Raw genomic sequence first — 22012 nt, 5'->3', positions numbered from 1 at the left:
GAAGGAAGGGAGAGGAGTACAGAGGGACTCAGCAACTTGCAAAGGAACTTTGGCCTCGGCCTGAAGGGCAGCCAGGCACAGTCCAGTGGGGACGCAGTCTACATCGTCAGCTGCTCCTTCTGCCTCCAGTAAATGCCTGCAAAGCCGGAAAGAAGGGCAATGCACCACTGTAGCTCTCCAGTCTCGGAAGTTTTCAGGATAGTGAGTTCAGAGGCTACATCTTGGATGGAGAGCATAAAAAGTGAACTGATAAGAATGGCTTAAAACATGGCCAGAATCATCCCTGCAGGAAGAAAGGGGAACTTGAGCTCGTTAAACCCAATTATTCAGTGAGCAAGCTACTTCCGGAGAAAGATTAGGAACTTCTGGATGCTACATTAACTCTTTCAAGTCACCAAGGACCATTTTGAGTTCTGACATGCTTGTTTAAAACAATTATTACTACATTAATTAAATTTCAAAAGATACAATTAGAATTAAACATAGTACCACTTTTATTACTGTCTACTTATAGCAAGCCTTTTCTCCAAGGGCATCACGGTGATCTAGAAACTCCTAATTAACAGAAGGTAATTCCATCATAGTTTTACTGTAAGGTATCATTAGTTTCTCTCAGGTCTGTGTGACTAAGTATAGACGTTAGTTAAAAGAAAAAAGCAAGGAGGCTTCTCTGTAATGAAAAGCAGGTTGGTTTTTGTTTTTTTTTTTTTTTTTGTTTGTTTTTTTTTAGCACAGTGAAGTGTCCACAGTATTCCAGGAATGACAGAGCAAGCAGGAAGACAAGAACGCAGTCAGCCAGCTACTAGAGTATTTACTGTATAAACCCAGGATTTCTTTCTCCTGTTGACCAAATTACTCACGTGTTCCCCTGTCTTCCCCTTTCAGAGAAGACAGACAGCTTGCCTAGTAAGGCGGTGGGAGACCTTACCTTCTGCTTTTCACTTTGTAATTCTAACCCTGCCTTTAAGAACTGGAGTAGCCATGCAGCAAAGCTGCTGCTCTGAAGTGGTGTTAAAATATGCAGACAAAAAGGTCTTACAGCTTCATGAGCTGCAGGTTTCTAGCATTTGAAAACTAATAACATGATCATGACTCAATTCTCAATTTATTGAGAATTTATTGTGGTCTGGTCTACTTACATATAATTTCATACCCTTTGAGGTGGTGATACTATGCCCATTTGAAGATAAAGAACTGGACTTGCCCTCGGTCACACAGTAAGCACCAGGCAGGGACTATCTCATCATCAGGGCTCATATTCTTTGCTAGCACAACCCTCAACCCCAAAGCCCATTCATATACTTCCGAGGGTGTAGGGTCTATATTTCCTCCTTCATTCCCCAATTCTGGTCGCGGGGTCTTTACATAAGAAGAATTTTGTGCACAGGTATTCACATTCCCTGCACACCTGCCCAGATGGTCTGTACTCATTGAGATGTGCCCTTTGTAAAACACACCAGGGCATTGTCTTCTGCTGGGCACCTGTTGCCCTCACTCAGCTCACCATGGCAGGTGAGATAAGGACAAAGCCAAGAATTTCCCAAGGTGGGGCCAGAGCTGGCGGACTGTGTGTGTGTGTGTGTGCGCGTGCGTGTGTTTTCGGCAGAGTCTGGTTTCTTCACCAAGGAGCAAAGGAGTGTGGTACACCTAAGCATGGGCAGTGAATGTCAGCAATGAAGAGGCTGGGACAATTGAGAGACAGGGTAGCTGTGTGGCATTCAAGTACTTCTCTGCTTGGTCCACCAGGAGCCTATGCCCACCTGCTTAGCTCACATGACAATCGATGGATAAGCATGCTTTGTAAAATCCTAAAACACTACACATGTATGAGCAATGTCCCCATCCTGGGCTGGCTTCACTGAATCAAGCTGTTCTCCTGTCTGGCTGGGTCAACAACTAGGGCTCTCCCCTCCTGTCCTCAACTCTGCTATATTTTCCTCTTAGGACATATGAATTTTTTAAGTAGGGAATTTCAGACACAGCAAAGTCCTCTGGCAAAAGGCAGGGGAGAGTTGAAGCTCTGAACAAAAAGATAAATGATTTGGGGAGGGGGACTCTCATGCCTGCCTTCCCATCTCCCCCAGTTCTAGTCCTGAGCCTCCTGCCTCCAGCCTACCCTCCCCCCCTCCCCCCGCCCCAGGCATCTCAGGCGTCCTCTTCTTGTTGGACCCACGGAAGGCTCCACTCACAGCCTTAGGACATGGGGGCTGCCGTCTAGGACACAGCCTGGAAGAGCAGAGTGGTAGCTCCACCCTCCAGCCCCTGGCCAGTCCCCAAACCTAACATCCCAGGGAAGACCACTGGTGATGGTACCAATGAGCCAAGTGTGGGAAAATGGAGGCACTGCGGGGCAGGGAGACAGGGTAAGAACACCTGATCTGTGTCCCAGAGAGCAAGGTCATTTTCATCCATTCATTCATAGACAAACTTTGAGCGCCTGCTCTGTGGCAGGCTCTGCTGTGAGACAGAGCGGTGAACAGGGCACACACTGTCCCTGCCATCCTGGAGCTCCGATTCAGGGGCGGGGGAGAGAAGTACCTTAAAAAAAGAAATCAAACCAACGAATGCATAATTACAAGCTGCAGTGAGTGTGAGAAGGAAATGAACAGCATGAACCAGCAGGGTGTGGGAAGCTACAGAGGGCCCTCAGCACAGCCTTCCCATTTCCTCCGGTGGGAGAGGGCTTCACAGGCTTGGTCTCCGCCCCCGGCACCCTTTATAATCCCCACCCTGATGAGACAGCTTTAAATAGAAGGTGGTTCGCACAGCCTGGATTTTATCATTTGAGAGAGAGCCCTGCTCCCTGTTCAGGGAGGGGAGAAGGAATCCAGGCGTTTTCAGAGAAGATGGCAGAGCCTGCTCAGGAACTCCACCCAAACCCCCTTCTCTGCACCCCTACATCCTCCCCTGACAAGAAAGGTTTGATCTGACTGATAAAAGGAGCACTACTTAAACTGGATTCGTTGGCTCATTTTTTTGGGTCAATGTTTATTTATTTTTGAGAGACAGAGAGAGACAGAGCATGAGCAGGGGAGGGGCAGAGAGAAGAGGAGACACAGACTCCGAAGCAGGCTCCAGGCTCCGAGCCGGCAGCACAGAGCCTGACGCGGGGCTCGAACTCATGAACGGTGAGATCGTGACCTGAGCTGATGTTGGGACACTCAACCGACTGAACCGCCCAGGTGCCCCTCCTTGGCTCATTTTTAATGCCTTATTACCAGGCGGCATAAGCAGGACAACACGCTCACTACGTGTGAAGTTAGTTACACATGTTACTGGATTATAACACAAAACTCCGTGGATTGTCTCCATTCCCACCGACCTAGCGTACTTGCCTCATGAGCACTAGAAGGGATCAGAGCAAACGTTAATTGTCACTGGCTTTTCTCTTGCAGTTTGTGCCTCTGGTGTCTGTAGGCTCCTCCCCATCAAAATGCTAAGTAAGCATTACCGCTGCAGGGGCTCACCGCTCTCCCCGGCTCTCCCCGGATGGGACTCAAGCCACCGCAGCACTCTCCGCCAACCAGGTTAACAAGTAGGATGATGTTCTTTTGGAACAAAATTCAAAGTGCGCGGAGCACGGAATTTTAAAAAACAAAAAGAAAACCTTTAGGATTATAATTTAAACTGGTGAAAGTGAATACAGGAACCAGTGCATTAAAATACCCTAGGGACTTTTTTCTCCTGATCCTCTTTTTGAGGGGTTGGCCAATTCTTTCCGCAAAGGAGGAGACAGCAGGTATTTTAGGCTTTTAGGCTTAGGCTTAATTTCTGTCTCAACGACTCACTGCTGCTGTTGTGGTACAAAAGCAGTCACAGAAAATGTATCATGGATGTGGCTGTGCTCTAATATAACTTTGTTTTCAGACACTGAAATCTGAATTTCAAATGGTTTTAGCAAGTCTTACAGGTATCATTTTTCTATCTTTTCCAGTCATTTAACACGTAAGAACCATTCTTCACTCTCAGACCATATGAAAACAGGCGGTTGCCAGTGTGGCCCACAGGCCACAGTTTCCCAGCTGTGCCCTAACACGTTACAAGATGCATCATTTGGTGATATTGGACGAAAAGGCTTCAGGAGAACATAGCTCGATATGTTACTTGCACATTTTATCCAAGACCATGAAATAATCAAGTCCAGCTAGTATTTTTAAAAGGATAAACGTATCTTATGATATATGCAAGCAAAGGAAAGATTTGGTTATGGAGAATCCTAACATTGGTCAAAGACTTCCACCGACTCATAGCAAAGACAGAGAGCTCCGTTTTAGGCAATCAACTAAAAATCAGTTAAGTACCATGCTAGTACCATTTAGTTAAATCCTCAAATAGCTACATCTCTTAGGTTTGTTTACTTGTTTGTTTGTTTTTGCTTTTGGCACCAGATAAGTGATTTAAAAGCGAAAATCATTTGGTGCCCATATGATGATATAAAGATGGTGTCACTCCACACGGCCATCCTGCAGTGAGGGAGTGTCACGATTTTAAAGAAAACCAGAATAATCAAAGCTGATATCAAAGAAAATACTGGAATTAAAGATTTCTGTAAGTTGCTAAAGGATTTCCTATATAAAATCTCCACATAAAAATCTAAACCATTTAGCCCTAAAGATGTGACTAATACTAAATGTAGTAGGGAAATAAATATTTGAAACTACCTAACATGTTATTTTTAAGTTAATTGGTAATTAAGCTTGTAGAGTTCAACTTAACTCTGAACACATCATATCGTCCACCCACTGAGTTTACCGTGAGAGTAGTTTTCCTATGGTTCGGAATTTAAAATGCCCCAATTAAGTTAGAAAAGACTTCAAAGCCATTGTTAAGTGCTATTTTTATTCCTGATAAATTCATGTGGTCATGAAATCAGATTTCTGATGTTAAAGGTGGCTATTTCTGTGGGGTGAGTGGCATTAATTATTTTACAACAATATGGGGGAATAAAAGTGAACAGAATGAAAAACAGGAGCTGTTAAAAGAGAATGAGTGACAATTTCTGTAATCCCCACCGAGAGAGGCGTCCGTGTGCAGAGGGCAGTCACCACCCAGGCTCGTGCAGACTAGAGAGGTTTGTGAGGCTGAGGGTGTGCACTCCTGTTCATACGAAAACAAGAAATAAGGAATCTACACGCAGGGCTGATTTTTATTTCTCTCATGAGCATGAGGTCAAATGTACATATCAACAAAACATAGGCTTCAAATCTCATGTAGTGTCAAATGTTATATATTACCCACATCTAGCTGTGGAGAAAAATCACTACCTCATTATTCAAAAGGCTGTGGAAAAACACCTTTTAAATTTTCTTTTCCAGTTCATAACTAGGGACATAAAAGGTCAGAAATGAATATACCCCTACTGCCCAAGAAAAGATGCCAGAAGATAGTTCAAGTTAAGTGTCTAGAATTACATTTTCTCAAAAACAATTCTGAAACAGATGTTTTTTCATCTAAACTGGTTACTTCAATAGCTTCATTTTCATGGAGTTGGTTCCATTCAAATTATCCCATTTCTTAGAGAGTTGTCTTCTAAAGTGTGATTGCACGTCCAAAGGGCATGTGCCCAAAACAGAGGAGCTCATCACTGCATTTACAAACAAGTCTGTGCATCACCACTAACAATTTTATACAAGTATCTGGTGTAACTTCAATCTTTTTAACTCAACTCCAAATTACACTTGCAACACTGTGCCATTACACTTGCAACTGAATTTCTAAATGGAAAAGCATATCCCGTTCTAAACTACACAAAAATGGGTGGTAATAAATCAAGTTAATCGGTGAATGGATCTCACATTGAGAAAGTCAGGGAATGATACTGAAAACATCAAGATTCTAAACAATAAAAATCATATTATCACTGTAGTTTACATGCTTTCTAAACTTTAATCTGAAGATGGACAATGGGACACAATGAAATATTAAACAATTCATCCTTTTGATGAATCTTTGACAAAAAAAATACTTGTGACCAGAAACTCTCATGTGTCCTTCCTAATTGCTAATTGTAGCCAGCACTTTGAAGCCAGCACCGGTGGCAAACTATCTCCATTTAACTGTCTGGAGAGCATTCTGAAGCCCAGATGGAGCTGGACACGAGGGCAAAGGCAGCCACTGCCCCGAGGTGGAATGGAGAACCACCACAGGATTGACTTCCCCAACTCCCCACCTGGTCAGAAACTGCCACTGTTAGGAAAACTACTTAAGTTCAATGGTGAAGATGCATTTCCTAGGTCCTCCAGTGGAGTGTGGCCCAGGAAGTGCTTGGTGTTTCGAAGGGGTGCCCATACTTGGGGAGCTCCAGGGTTTCCATCTCAGGTCTCTGCAAGCTTACAGAGATGCAGATCAACACATTGGTTTCTCTTCCCAAGTAGCAGCCAGTAGCTAGCTGCAAGTAGAGGTGGCACAGCCACCTGTGTACCAACAGCAAAGGTTAGAAGTCAAGGAGAGACACAGCTGTGCGCTGGGTCCAAGGTGAGAGGATCAGAGAGTCCCCAAGCAAGGGGAGAAGCAGGCTGAATGCATCAGTGAGCTATGAAGTGCATGTTCTAGGTCAGCTAATCTTCATTTCTGTGAATCTAAAAGGATATGGAACTCACAAGCTGTGTAAAGACACACAGACTATCACGTGCTGAAAGCCAATTAGGTTCTTTGTGTCTTTGATCATTGCTTTTCTGGTTAAAAAGGATTTCCACAAAAGAGGACAATCACACCCACAAAACTAGATGTAGAGATGATACCATTCTGTGGACACTACAAAAATAATTCCAAACTTTAAGATGTCAAACAGATTCTGGACACTGTAAAAACATTTTTTTTAAGAGCTGTATGTTATTAATAGTGTTTGATGGATGTTTTACTAGCAAATCAAAAATTCTGATTCTGGAAAACTTCAATTGCTAGAGGAATACATGACATACATGTCCTTAAAGTTATTTTTCTCTTCTTTTTCTCGCTTCACAATATTAGGCTTAACATAACTTCATTAATCCAAACACACCAAACGGATGCTACCAAGATGCTCTAAGAAGAATGTTATTGGCTTATAACCAATAGCAAAGGTCACAGAGAACAATCTGGCTTTGTTTCTCTTGATGATCACAATCCCTTTAGCTAACAGGGTTCTTAAAGTTGTCACATCACAATTCTAACTCTACCTTCTGGCTCCTTTCCAGGTCTTTCTCTAGCTGGTATTTCAGGACCGTCTTTATAGCGATCCAGAAGATGTGCTGCAGTGGGGAGGGAAGCAGTGGGGAGGGAATGCTGATATCTGGGGCGGGCGGGGGGGGGGGGCGCAGGGCTGCAGCAGGAACATAGGTGTTATCAGGAGAGCGTAAAGTTATTTTTTCCCCACATGTATGGTCATATTTTATAAACCATTTTGTGGTTGGTGGCGCCTGGATGGGAGGAAGAAAGGAGCAGTGAAGGAGAAGTGTCTCTTGAAGTCCTGAGTGACTGGAGGGAGCTATGAGACCCCTCCATGGCAAGAACCAGCCTTAAGGTGAATGGGGGTGAGGGAGAGGATGGCAAGCTTTAGAATGATGTTCTTTAGGGGCGCCTAGGTGGCTCAATCAGTTAAGCATCCTACTCTTGGTTTTGGCTCAGGTCATGGTCTCACAGTTCGACAGTTTGAGCCCCACAGCGGGTTCCACGCTGACCATGCAGAGCCTGCTTGGGATTCTCTCCCACCTTCTCCCTCTCTGCCCCTCCCATGCTCTCTCTGTCTTGAAAGAGAAAGAAAGAAAGAAAGAGAGAGAGAGAGAGAGAGAGAGAGAGAGAGAGAGAGAAAGAAAGAAAGAAAGAAAGAAAGAAAGAAAGAAAGAAAGAAAGAAAGGAGGGAGGGAGGGAGGGAGGGAGGGAGGGAGGGAGGAAGGAAGGAAGGAAGGAAAGAAAGGAAGGAAGGAAGGAAGAAAGAAAGAAAAAAGAATGATTCTTTAGTAAGAATACAGAAAGAACCCTTTTAGAACCCACCCCCCTCCAGGCAACAAGTGGCCACTTTGTAGAGAAGCAGCGGGAAAGAAAGTGTGAGAGACTGAGCATTTATAGTCCAAAGTAGATGATTAAATCAATACAATGGATCAAGTTTACTAAGTGAATGAAAACTGAGGAATACCCACCTCCTTCCTGAAAGAGACAGGAAAGGTACATTTTTCTTTGCTACCTGAGTTGAGTGTGAAGTTTGCACTTATCTGCCACAGAGGCATAAGGTCATGTGAAGATGAACTGGCCACAGAAGTGAGAAGACCACAGTGCTACCTGCTCTGCTCAATGAACATTTACTTGCTCAAAGTCTAGTGGAAACAAAACATTTACTAAATAAATTAGGATAAGGAAACTAAATGCTTCCTCACAGTTTCGAAAAGCCACCAGTATACATCCTGACTGAGCAAAAGAACGGTGTATATTATTTACAGAGCAAGGAACGCTGTTTTACACATGTGTACAGTCCTTTTATTTTTTTTAATTTCCTGGAAGTGTTCTTGACAGAAAGAAGAACTTAGCAAACAACGCAAGGAGGCACCTTTACCCAATGCAGAAACCTGAAATGCTTCTGGTCAAGGCGAGACAATATTAAAAATAAACTTTGAAGAAATTACATAAGAGCAAAATCTAAAATGCAATGTGGAATTTGATGGGAACAGGTAATTCCTCTGTTCTTGGATAGGAAAAAAAAATCACAATACTTCAATGATCTTAGTTTTATCAAAAATGTAGTAGTGTTCTCTTACATAAAGCATAGTTTAGAATGAAGTTCCCTAACTTTTCTGGAGCTTTAGGTTTCAGATTCAGTGAAATTAAGTGTTTGCAAAATAAGCAATCTAGCTCTGCCCCTTTAAAAAGCAAAAGAAAGGCTCTAAACAGAGAAGTAAAACAGCAGAGACCCACCAAATACATGGCCCCAAACCACTGCACAGCTCCCCTGGTGGCCTTCCTTCAAACGAAATCTACCCAAGAACTGCAGTGATTTCAAGAGCAGGCTCCCATTTCTCATTTGCCAATATGGTTAGACAGCTCCAACCATATTACTCTTTCCTAGCTTACTTTGAAATTTTAAATCAGACTGCTGGTACATCACATGCTACAGTGCTTGCTTAATACCGTTTATCATTTCTTGCCTGAAGACACCATCTGACAACATGTTGAACTCCATTCATGTTTTCATGTCTGTTCTCCCAGAGAGTTCAGAGCTGGGTATCAGATTTCGTTGATAAAAATTGCTATACAATGAAGTCTCTCTTTCAAAGGTACTGTCAGCCCTTAAAATGCTATTCTTTTGTGTGTGTGTGTGTGTGTGTGTGTGTGTGTGTGTGTGCGCACACACACACACACATAAGAATACTTCTGAATATGTGCTTCTCAGTTTCTGTGGAGACATGTAAGACTAGAAAACTGATCAGAAATAGTCTATAGTCACCATTGTGTGCACACCCTGAAGCCCCATCTTCCAAAAGTTTCCCAATCTCCCTGCATCTGATTACTGAGTGGCAGCCCGCTGTATCTGATCTCATCACATGTGTGATGTTGTCACCACACTGTGTCTTTAACATTCCTTCTTCCTTCTATCCGCTTGGCAGCATGAACCATTTTGGAGTAGCTCAGCTGTATGGTTTTGATGACTCCACAGAACTGCTTTTGGACACATCACTGGCTGGACCTCCCCTGTCACTGAATTAGACTATAGCCTTTGGGTTTCTGATCTTCCCTCTGCAGGATATACCCACCTTTCCTACACACACATATACACACATACCTACACACACACATCTAAGCTCAGTCTTATCCCAAAGCATAATATTCCATCGGGTCTTTTTTCTATAGTTACAAAAGTTGGAAAGGTTGACACCTTCAATTAAAAGAAGCTTCTGATGTTAAGTTCTGAGGCAGTAGAGTGATAAAGTGAGCCACAAAGGAGATGGGATCAATAGCAGCCTTATTACAGATCATCTCTGGCTCGGTCCAGATGGGCCGACTCCATTAATTATGAAGTGTGATTTATCTCTTCACTGCATTAAGCAGTGGTAAGACAAAATATGTGAAATCATACCAACAAGATAAAGCAGAGTGCTCCTGATGTTGGATGCTAATTGCTAACATGTCATTTCACATGTTTTATTTAAAGAAACTGTTTTTTTTTAAAGAAATACTTAAAGTAATGAGTTAGAAGGGACTCTTCAGTAATTTATACAAAAACACTCAGAGAGCAAATAATATCCTCCTAGACAGAGCATGGGGTTCCTCCCGTTTAACACTAAAAAAACCCAGTATTGTCTACTGGATAAATGGATTCCTCAGAGTATGCTTTCTTAATTAAATGTGAAAGCAATTAAAATAAAGATTTTTGTGAAGCTGCAAAAGATTGAAACAGACAAATTTTAAATAGAAAGTCGATACAAAGGTACTGCAATGGTAAGAATGAATTTCTAGATAATCTCTGAATAGACAGGGGCTGCCCAAGTGCCCACCGCTGTGCATCTGAACAGCCCTACTGCCTGGAACAGAATCAGCCATTATTTTTTTGTACTTTTTCTTCTTTTCATTGCCTACAACTTCGTCTTCAATTTAACTACAATGACCGAAATGTATTCCATATTCCATATTAGAAAACCATAGCTTGAAAAATCAAGGAAACACGTTTTTTCTTAAAAAAGTTGTACTAAGAACCCCTTAATGCGAGAGCCATATTCTTTACAAATTTTAGATGAACAACACGTTTCTGTTGACTAGTGGCATGATGCTGTGTGGCTAATGCCAGTCTCTAGTTTTAGGACCTTGACTCTTTGAGATAACTCACCCAAGGGGGAATCACGTAGTACTTATCTTTCAGTGTCTGGCTTATTCTACTTTGAATACTATCCCCAAAGCCCAGTGGAAAAAAACATTTAAGGAGAACTTTCTTTTTATGGAACACTGCCAATGTTTTCTTTCTAAAGAGGGAAGGCGTTGACGCCTTGGTCTCTATATTTTAGGACAGATCTCACAAAAATTTAGAAACTTCTAGTCTGAAATCTGAAACTAATAAAAAAACAGAGCTAGAGAGCAGAATGATGACTTTCATCAATATTAAAAGGGTGGTAAAAATCACTTTCATTTAAAACAACTATGAGTTAGATCACTGATATCGGTGGCAGGGGAAGGTTGAGCCTTGAAATGCCAGTACAGATATAATCTTAAGAGCACGATATATCATAAAGAATATCCAGGCATTCACTAGAATGTCTTAAACTCAGGTTACAAAATCCTTAATTTTCTCCCACCAGGCTTTTTTTAAAAAGTTTATCTATCTACCTACCTACCTACCTACCTACCTACCTACCTACCTACCTAAGAGAGACAGAGTGCAAGTGCATCAATAGGGGAGGGGTAGAGAGAGAGAGAGAGAGAGAAAATTCCAAGCAGTTTCCACACTGTTAGCTCAGAGTCTGACACGGGGCTTAATTCCGCAACCATGGGATAATGACCTGAGCTGAAATCAGGAGTTGGACACTTAACTGAGTGAGCCATGCAGACGACCCGAACAGCTTTTAATTACATGAGAGAACAAGCTCAATCTTGACATTTAATTGTGAAGAGTGAATGCATTCAAGTTCATTTACATAAATTTTAAGTAAAATATTTAAATGTTTTGTTTTCTGAAGTAATAATATAACAGATATGTTCAGATACCTATAGCCAGATTTCTTTGAGCGGAATTTGATCTAACTATTGAAATAGTCTTCCTTAGTTTAAGCTCATTGAATCTTCCTTTTACTATACACCAAAGTATGAAATATGAATTATTTTCCATCTTCATGAGGAACAGGAATCAGGAACGAGTTACCTCTTACTTTGAGAGCCCCACATGAACAACTTTGGATTATTATTATCGAAGATATCTGGGCTTTATCTGCATATTGATCACTCATCTACATACCACACATGGCTAATTTTCCTGATCTGGATTGCAGAAAAAAAATGGACAAAGACACTCTTTGGGCTCTAAACCTAGTTCTGCCATTAATTTGATGTGCCACAGGGTTTCCATTTAATTATCTGTAAAATGAAGGCACTCATCATGTGTTCTCTGAGCTGTCTTTTGCTGTAACCCTCTTATAGTCTATAATACCCAAGTCTGAGCTTGGCACTGTACGGCTGCTCAGAAATGTGCAGGAATGACCACAGTCCAAACGTTAATTTCCCAGATGTGCTTCCACATTTCTGAGCATGTTTCACTCTGTGAACTCAGCTTTCAACAGCCTACTTTTTATCATCTCTACCTGTTGAAATGTGACTCATTCTTAAAGGTCTAGCTCAAAGGCCAATATTTCTCTGAAGTTTTCCTAATCCCTATACCTGAAACTGACCATTCATGCCCACAACTATCCAAATAATTTGTTTACATATTTAAAAATATCTATTAGGTATCATTTTACCCTCTATGGATACACTTTATCTCTTCTATTAAATTATAAACATCTCAAGGGAAGAAAAGGCTTATTTGTCTGACAACACATGGACATTCCCACTCTCCATACCAGTCCAGTCCCTATTTTCAACAACCCCCACCCCTGATCTGCCTAGTCTAAGAAGGTATCTGTACTTCTCTTCTTCCTCTACTCCTGAATGGCTTTGACATCTGCTTTGACTCATGAATGGCTTTGACCCAGGGTTAAACGTCATCATTTCCAGGACCCAAGAAGTTACCACAAATAGGGCAAAAACACAATTTGGCCAGATTTAAAAACCCATTTGTTGGTGGTAATCATAGGAGCCATTAGGACAATCCAGGGGCTATGGAGAGGGTGACCATACAACTAATTGTCTAAACAAAGACACTTCTAAGAGTTAAAGGGAAAATTTGTAATAATGATTCTGGGATAACAGGTGTATCAGCAGGAAAGCCAAGACGTGTGGCCACCCTACACCTGGGCATTCTTTTCTAGCCTCCAGAGTGGCTTATACGTTGTTCACATTTCCATGGCCAATTCCTTCTCTGCATTCTCCTTTTTCACAAAGCAACTGGCATATTTCTGATATACTGGTTTATTAAGAAGAGTTTAGACACTGAAAAGTAATCACAGCCGTGATAGCATAAATAAATATCTGTACACTCAAGACAGGCCATGTCATAGCCCTGCCCTTACCAGAGGGCAGGCTTCAGCAGTGTAGACTGGCAATGACATAGGACTTTTGGAGGGGATTTCTCACACTATTTTTACTTCTCACCTGGAGGCTTCAAAGTATAAACGGGAAGTCAATGAAATGAAATAAGATCTTATTCCCAAGGTTAATTTTGGGTAAATCTCAATATAACATTACAAAAATAAAGAGCTATATTTAAAGTTATAGGCTGTCCAAGGCCTTAGTACACTTCCCATTGATATTCTTTTATCTACCTTTAGTCCATTAATTGCCACCAGGTGAGAAACCATTAAGTTACTTATAAAAGGACTAAAAAACATTACAAGAGTTATTGTTATAGCAGTATTACAGTTTTTAAAATTCAAATTATAATAATCTGAACTTAATTTTAAATATTTTATAGCGTAGCTTTTCAGATGGGAGTTAAAACAGAACAAATCAATAGAGCCAGGGGTATAATACAGCAGAGCTATTTCAATTAAACATTATGTAAGAGTAATTTCACAATTTAAAAACTTTCAACAAGCTAAAACATTCTGTCTTATCACTTCCGCAACCACACTACTGTAAAGTTATGTGCAGACAAGAGTTACGCAATAAGAGTTATCATTTACAAGCCCAGGAAGAGGAAGGGGCAGGGAACCAAGTACACTGAGTGATTCCTGTGCCAAATACTGTGACAGGTGCTGTGAGGTTGCCCGCGTCCATAAGCCTCTTGACCACGAACCCTGAGAACCTCCGGCTCAGGGTCGGCACTCAGCCCCTGGACTAGGTCCTGGGACCTAACCCGTGTTCCGTCCACCCTGTTATCACCTACGTGGGGTACCACCACCCCAACTCTCAGGAAGTCCCTGTTAAAAAGGTTACCATGAAGAAATATCACTGTATGACTGCCACAGAGATCAGGGTCTAAGTCATGTTAGATTTTGGTGAACAAAATAGGTCTACAAAATGTCTGACAGTTTTATTTGTTGCTTCAGGTTAAGAAGCATTTACACACATCAATTACTTCTTCTGGCCCCTCCTCATGAAACTTGAGGAGGTGGGAACTAATTAGGTGGCCTCGGTCACAGCATGAAAGAGCTCTTCAAACTTTCCCATTTTTACCTCTTCTATCTTTTTTTTTTTTTTTTGGCCACAAAGGATCACAGCATAAGCTTCTTGTTTTGCTCCCCAGCTGCCTCCTACCTTCTAGTTGACTGCACGGCTCCCTGAGGACAAGGGAGATTCATGTTCATTCTTGTGACTCCTGGGACACCCAACACAGTGCTCTCCCCAGGGTTTAGATACATTTGCCCCTGGCCTTCGTCCTTTCTTCAGGTTGACTGCACTCTCTGTAGTTTGCTTGCAGTGACCACTGTTCGGCCCTTTATATCTCTTACGCTACCATGAATTCTAAGCTAGAAATAGTAGGGACTAATTCGCATCTGCAGCTACTGCACAGGAATCTAGGAAAAAGCTCACAAATCACCTTTTTAAGGTAATGAACTGATAAGCTGTTTTAAAATATTGTGTTCTACTGACTTGTACCTCCAGATCTTATTTACCTGAAGACTCGAGTGAATACGGTCAAGAAGTGAAGAAGATCAAGAGCAAAAGGTATTTCAAACGTTTGTTTTTAGAAACAGTACGCCATGGTCAAGTCGATTTGTGAAACGGGGCATACTGTATCTATCGCCCTCTTGGGGACTCACTGTGTTAGCAAATAAAAGGCCCCAAGAAGTCCTGCAGTAAAGACATAGGATTAATTTTGTTCAAAGCAGTATTTCCCCAAATTATTTCACCACGGAACCCTTTCTCCCATGTGACATTTACTCATATCCTAAGAAACCAAGGTTTCTCTGAACACACTGTGGGAAATGCTGACCTAACGTGTTGTCTCTTTCCTTTGAATTGTAGAAATCCCTCCAAACTAAAGCTTTTAGATCAATTTACAGAACAGTCAAAAATATTTCTGTTAGGGTTTATGATGCAAATCCCATTTCTTTTTTTTTTTTTTTAATTTTTTTTTTCAACGTTTTTATTTATTTTTGGGACAGAGAGAGACAGAGCATGAACGGGGGAGGGGCAGAGAGAGAGGGAAACACAGAATTGGAAACAGGCTCCAGGCTCCGAGCCATCAGCCCAGAGCCTGACGCGGGGCTCAAACTCACAGACCGTGAGATCGTGACCTGGCTGAAGTTGGATGCTTAACTGACTGCGCCACCCAGGCGCCCCCAAATCCCATTTCATCTTTAACACAGCAGGCTACATCAGATGAAGCCTAGGGTTCTGTGGTCTTAGCTCATGCATTTCATGTGGAGGACGTAGTGGGTGTGGCCTCTTACCTCTGAGCACCCTGAGGAGCAAAGGCTGACAGCCTGGCCAATGTGGGAGAGGGCTGCCCAACAGCACCAAACCTCACAGGCTGTAAGAGCAACAGCCAGCACTCATGAGTTCTGACAGCCTCCACTACGTTGTGAGCGTGAAACAGTGCTGTTCACCCACTAATTCTCCCTTAGAGCTATGCAAAGCCGAAAAACACAATAAGAGCAGGATGTGATTATGAAAATGCAAGATCTATGTAAACACAAAAATGTAATATTCTAGCTATCCTGAGGATACCTCATTAACGTTAAGTTGATTACAAATTACAGGTATCTCAGAGAAGCGGCTGTAAGGAAGGAAAGCATCAAATATTATAATCATGTGATGGAAGAAATTGCCCCTAATGGTGTTTAAAACTTATTTTAGAAAAAATTAAACTTCTCACTTTTACCAGTCTCAAAAATGAAAACAAAACAAAACTGAGCAAATTTTCTCTGATTGCAGAGAAATACGAAAAAAAAATTCTTTGCTATGTATGTGTAGAAAATAGTGTATGCTTTCGAAATCAATTCAGATATATTCTTGAAAAGCTAACGACTATTTAATCCAACTGAGAGAAGTGTTTCTGAATCCTGCTTTCTAAAACAACAACAAAAGAATAAGCTCTTTCATATACAGCGAAGTCAGAGGAATAATTTTTCCAACAGAGCCACATGAAGCATGAGATAGGAAAGCACATCTTAACAAGAGCGCCTAAGTATGTCTGGTATATCGTCTGTCTTAAGATGTCTCTCTCACTCGGGCTCCATAAAAGTACAAACAACAACTCACCATGTCGTAAGTTGTTACAATCTTCTTTAGAACCTCAGGCACGATTCCCTGCAACTCCATCGTGGGATACTGCTCGCTAAGATTCAGGACCACGAGGGGTGTGTTATCAGCTCCCAGAAAGCGGGGAGATACCGCCAACATGCACTGCATGAGATTGGCCACAGAGGAGAGGCCACACAGCTCTTTGAATGACACCACTGCATTCTGTTAAGAGGAAAGAAAGGAGGCACTTTGTAATTAACCAGAGGCCTTAATTTCTCACGGATATTTTACTTGATATACTTGATTATATTTGAACTGCCTGATACAATGGTTATTAACAATGTTATGACAGAATTAGCTAATGATTATTTTATTCCAGGAAAAATTGGCTATTTTCCAAAGCAAATACAGTTATAGACATACATTTGCAATACCAATTTATCAGAAGTAAAATTCTTCTGAAGGGTAAAGCCTCTTTTCCGATCAAAGTTCACAGTGGTGCTAAGGCTGGTATGCAATCATGAGCAAACAAAAAGAATGGCTTCTGTACTCAAAAGAGGTAAAGAAAAAAAAATCGGGTTTAAAGTAAGTGTCAAATATGTTAGCCATCAGAAAGGGAAAAGGGTATTTGTGAGACAGAAACTTGAATGTCTCTCATCTGGTTATGCCGGCTCCAAATCTAAAGGAATTTTTTTTTGGGGGGGGGGGTGCGGTTTAAACAACAAATTTATTATCTCACTTATGGAGGCTAGAAGTCCAAGATCAAGGTTTTGATATGGTCTGTTCCTCTGAGGGCATAAGAAAGTCTGCTCTATCTCTGCTTCTTAGCTTTGAAAGTCATATAAAGATGAAGGCAGTGATCTGCCAGCCAAGGGATGCCAAAGATGGCCAGTAAACCACCAGAAAATTGAAAGGGATTGTGAGGGCACTGCAGTTTACTGGGGAGGCCTGCCCACCGGGAGACCGTCCCTATTAGTGTGCCCACTGATTTCAAGGTTTCTCCCTCTCTCTTTTTGCTAATCACCAGAGGTATGCCATTAAAATATCCGTTAAAGAAAACCTCTTGAGAGTGTAAAACACCATAAGCCGGCATTCTTTGAGCACTTACCAAGTGCGAAGCTACAGTAGGCATACTTACTACGTACTACCTCCTCTAATTCTCTCAAAGAGCCACGCAGTGGGTGAAGAAACTGAGTCTTGGCTGTAACCTCTCTCTGTTATTTCTCTAAGGACACACAGCTGGTAAGTGAAGGAGTCAAGATTTTGCCCGAATCTGCCGATGTTGAGACCTATGCTTTTAATCACTATGCTATAACAACAGGTACATCCTAACCAGAATAGGAGTTATTCCAGACACACATGGGGTCCCTATCTGGGCATGGCGGCCAGAGGGGAGGAGTCGGGCCTTCCAAGTCCTGTGTCTTCTGCTTTCAGATAGCCCAGTCTTAGAAATGAGTAGCACTTTGCTTTAGATTTAAACATTTTCTTATTAGTAGCTCTTTAAACATGGACATCAAACTCAATGTTATTTTGCTCAAAATCACCTGTATGTCGACTGCTTGTGACGATAAACCACGGCTGTGATATCGACAGCAGGGTCTCCCAATAACTCCATCACCCCTTCCTGTTTTATTTTCTTCACAGCCCTTGCTTGTGTCTGCAACTGACCTATGTGCTCATTCGCCTACCTGCTCACGGTCTGATTCCCCCCCCCCCCACTGCCCACTCCCAACTAAAGGGACCGCTTGTTCACAGCTGCGTCCTCATGGCCCAGACTGCATGCCTGGCAGGTGCTCGTTAAACCCCGCCACCGACTGCCCTGTCGGGGTCAGTGCAGACACGCAGCTCTGGAAACAGGATGTTCGAGCTCTGGAGAATCTTCACGGGAAGGCTGTGTCACACACACAACAGCAGCCCTGTGGCAGGGGACCGTGTGGCTTGCTCAGAGCTGAGGGTTTACCAAACCATTTTCACCCTGAGAAACAGGGAAAAGCCCTTTGGGTTTCTGTTATGCTTTTACTTGGAGAGAAAGAGAATAAAATTTCTCCATTGTGGTAAGGTCTTTTTAGTAATGAGGTATCTATAACATCAGTACAGGGTTGAAATCTGAATATTCTGAATCAGGTTTACTTGCTGCTGGCATTCTTTTCATAATGGTTATATATATATATATATATATATATATATATATATACACACACATATATATATAAAATATATATATATATATACACACACATATATATATAAAATCAACTGATACGTTATATATATAATACATATATATACACGTATATAACGCACATATATATAATACAAACACATGCCGAGCAGCTACCACAGATGTGGCTCTCTCACACACTGGGCCGGGTTAGGGCCGCTTAGCTCTGTGAGGCAGGCCTTAGTATATTGCTGGACATGTGGACGATCCTTAATTACACATTAATTCCTGATTGCTTTTAGTGATTATACAGTTTAGAGGTAATTATTATCTTAGACTTCTAATAAATATAGATGCCACATGTCTTTTACTTAAACAATTAAATAGCTGTCCTCTAAAATCAAGAGGAGGCTCAAAACACAAATGCAATGGCTCACTTAAGGGCTTGCTATTTTCCTAGTACTGTAGCTCCAGAAGAAAGGACTGGAACCTGTCCCTTTTATTTTGGTAAGTCCTCAAAGTGTGCTCCAGCTAAAGATAATAAAGATTATTTATTCAGAAAAACCAGAGATTCCCGTGTACATTCTTAGAAAAAAAAATGGGGATCCGTTAAGCAGACAAGGACTAGGATTAACAAGGACTAGGATATGGTTATGTGAGACAGAAAATTTATTTTAATATTAATAACATTTCATTTCATTTCAATAAAAACTGATTCTAATACATTATCAATATTTTCAATACCAACTACAGTTTTGGAAACTTAAATGATAAAAAAATGAGACTAGTGGTAAATGGTCTAATAACGAATTAGAATTTACAAATTATTTAAAATCAAACACAGTATTATAAAAACAAACCCTTCCAAAGCCTTCATGTGAAGAAAAGCCGTTGAGTAAATACTTAACCACAAGAACGTACCTGCATGTTCTCTCTCAGATCTGTGGCATCGCGTATAGGGGGCTGGGCATTCTTGAACACCTCATCTACAGTTTTAATCCACAATGTTCTTAAAGATGCATATTCCCTGGATTTCTTCCCTTTTCTCACAGAAAGGCCCCTTTTATGTGGTTTCCCTCCTCCTCTTCGGTTAGTAATGGCCACGTGGACAAACAAAGAAGCGTGTGCTAGGACCTCTCCAGTCAGTGACTGCAAGGGGACATGGCGGTAGCCTGTTTGTAAACATTCAAAGGGGATTGTGTACTGACCAATGAACTCATCCCCAATGTAGTCATCATCTAGTACAACAAAGCGCACCATGGCCAGTTCAGGAAGGTTGATTTGAAATTCAAAGCTTTCATCAAAAATGGGAGCATCCCCATTCTGGTGCACTGTTTTTGTCCTTTGTTCCGCACAGTCGGCAGGGATTCCGTGAATTTCAACATAGACGTAAGGATCCACTACATCACCTTTGGCACCTGATCCTTTGGGTTTGGGAAAGTTCTGCCCGCTAATGATTTTAATGTGAAGAAGCTGAGGTGAAACCCCAGGGACGGAGTCCTTTGTGTTGGCACTGAAGAAAGACACTTCCTCCCTCATGATGGCCGGCCGAAGGACATAGCCACAGTTCCCATTCTGCCTGAACCAGCCAATATTCAGGTCCATCATCAGGCCTGGGGTCTGAAAGTTCATGGCTACGATCTGACAACCACACTTCCAAAAGTCTTGAGGGTTCATGTTACTGGAGTCAATTCTCATGGGGCTGGGGAAAACCCTAGCAAGGAAACGTTTGTTGTAATTTACAAAGTCCCCTGGATTCTCATTGGCATATTTGCTGGCAAGCACTTCGTTAAATGAACACACTTCCCAGTACTTCTGAACCTGAAATGACACCTGAAATTCTTTGAACTGAACCGACTTGCAGATGCTCACCAGTTCAGACAGTTCTTTACATAGCTGAAATCGCTTCACAGGCACATTGTTGGGCTGCTCCACATTCTCCTTTCCCATCCTCTGAGACATTTCTGCTCCCTCATCTTCATCAGTAACATCCCCTTCTACGCCTGAGCAATTTGAGGACAGCTTCTTGGCTTTAATTAGTATCCTCCCCTTCAGGACATCTGGGGATGGCAGATAAGATTCCTCTACATTGGGTGATGTTGTATAGAGCTTGTCTCCTAAAATTTTCTTCATGTGCTGAACCATTACCTTCTGCTGTTTAATAGAACAGTGATTTTCTAAACATAAGATAAGAGGATACTCTGAAGCAAAGAATGCGTACTTGTTAATAATATCAATGACACTGCGGAAGACTATCTGAGAGGTCATGGTGTGGCCCGTGTAAATTACAGGTTCATTATCTGGCCCGTCCCATACATCTAACTCAACACTCCGGCAACCCATTTTAAGAGCTCGGATGTATCCCGTGATATCAGAGGGACCTCGGAACTGATCCTCTATTAAGTATGTATTATGAGATGAGTTTATAAAGTAATGAGACAAAGGTTGCTTCATATCTTGACAGACCTTCTTATGTTCTGGATCAAATATATAACAGTCAGGTGACATAAGGTAGTTAGTGAACCCATCTATGGAAAGCCAGCCCTTTTCCTTACCTTCTTTGGATGGCTCATATTTGTGAATAATCTCAAGGCTAATTTCCTCATTTATATGTGCCACACCCTGCTCTGCCTCAAGAAACATCATAAGGTCCTTGGTATCAAGAAATTCTTTATTGCTTGAAAACTGAACTAAAAGGAAATAAATTTCAGGTCTGGTACAAAGCTCATGGAAAACCTCAACAAATTCTTCCTTTGTGACTTCAGTACCAGCTTTGTCCTTGGATTTGTGCAATTCTTTGAACTTGAGCTCAATTTTGCTAGTTTTTAAACCGGGATTGAGGTTTCTGATGGACTGCACAGCATTACACAGAGTTATATGTCCAAGGTCTTCTACATCAATTTCACTAAACATGTGTGAAACCCAAGAAGTCCTCATGTTGTCTTGGCTACTTTCTAACATATCAAGTGTATGTTTTCCATAAGAAATTAGGTACCGCAGTCCCGTAACCCAGATGTTCGCAACATCTGCAGAGTTGGCAACCAAATCAAGTGACTCATAATTCTCTCCGTATATGACTGAAAATGCGCAGTCTTCAGATATCTGGTCAGAAATGCCATTGCTGCGGAATATGTCTGTATTTTTTCCCGTCCTCACTTCCTTAATGGATTTAATGTCAATCTTGGCTTTCTCGGAATCCTTCTTAGATGGCTCCCACCTCAGGCTCTGCATGTCGGCATCCAGTAAAAAATACCTGTGGTAAATCCTGGAGTTGGAGCGAACCTTTTTGAGTTCTGAACCCTCAACCATCGAATTGATGCAATCACTTGCACTGCTGATCTTCTTCTCTGTTGGCATGCTACTAAACGAGACTGTCTTCTTCCGTTCTCTTTTCTGTTTTGTACCATCCTGGGAGAAAAAAATAGTGTATAAGAATAACATAAACACAGGCATCTATGTTCAAGACTAGGAATAAAAATTAAATTTTTAGGGGCTCCTGGGTGGCTCAGCTGGTTAAGTGTCCAACTCCTGATCTTGGCTCCGGGCATGAGCTCATGGTTCATGAGACTGAGCCCTGCGCTGGGCTCTGTGCTGATAGCACTGAGCCTGCTT

At 41.8% G+C, this 22012-nt stretch overlaps 1 protein-coding gene across 4 annotated transcripts in view; it reads right to left on the bottom strand.

Annotated features, from left to right (window-relative positions):
- PLCL2 (phospholipase C like 2) overlaps window positions 1–22012 on the bottom strand; it is a 188458-nt gene that overhangs the window by 52772 nt on the left and 113674 nt on the right. For all 4 annotated transcript variants that reach the window (XM_015068497.3, XM_053221494.1, XM_053221493.1 and 1 more), the window contains exons 2-3: window positions 19322–21808; window positions 16258–16461 (exon numbers count right to left, since the gene is read on the bottom strand). In XM_015068497.3, coding sequence (XP_014923983.2) covers window positions 16258–16461; window positions 19322–21808 — 2691 coding nt within the window. The remainder of the gene's footprint in view (window positions 1–16257; window positions 16462–19321; window positions 21809–22012) is intronic.

This window comes from Acinonyx jubatus, chromosome C2 (genome assembly GCF_027475565.1).
Source record: "Acinonyx jubatus isolate Ajub_Pintada_27869175 chromosome C2, VMU_Ajub_asm_v1.0, whole genome shotgun sequence".
NCBI lineage: Eukaryota > Metazoa > Chordata > Mammalia > Carnivora > Felidae > Acinonyx > Acinonyx jubatus.
The sequence above is the reverse complement of the archived record's forward strand: the minus strand, read 5'-3'. Positions and strand labels throughout refer to the sequence as shown.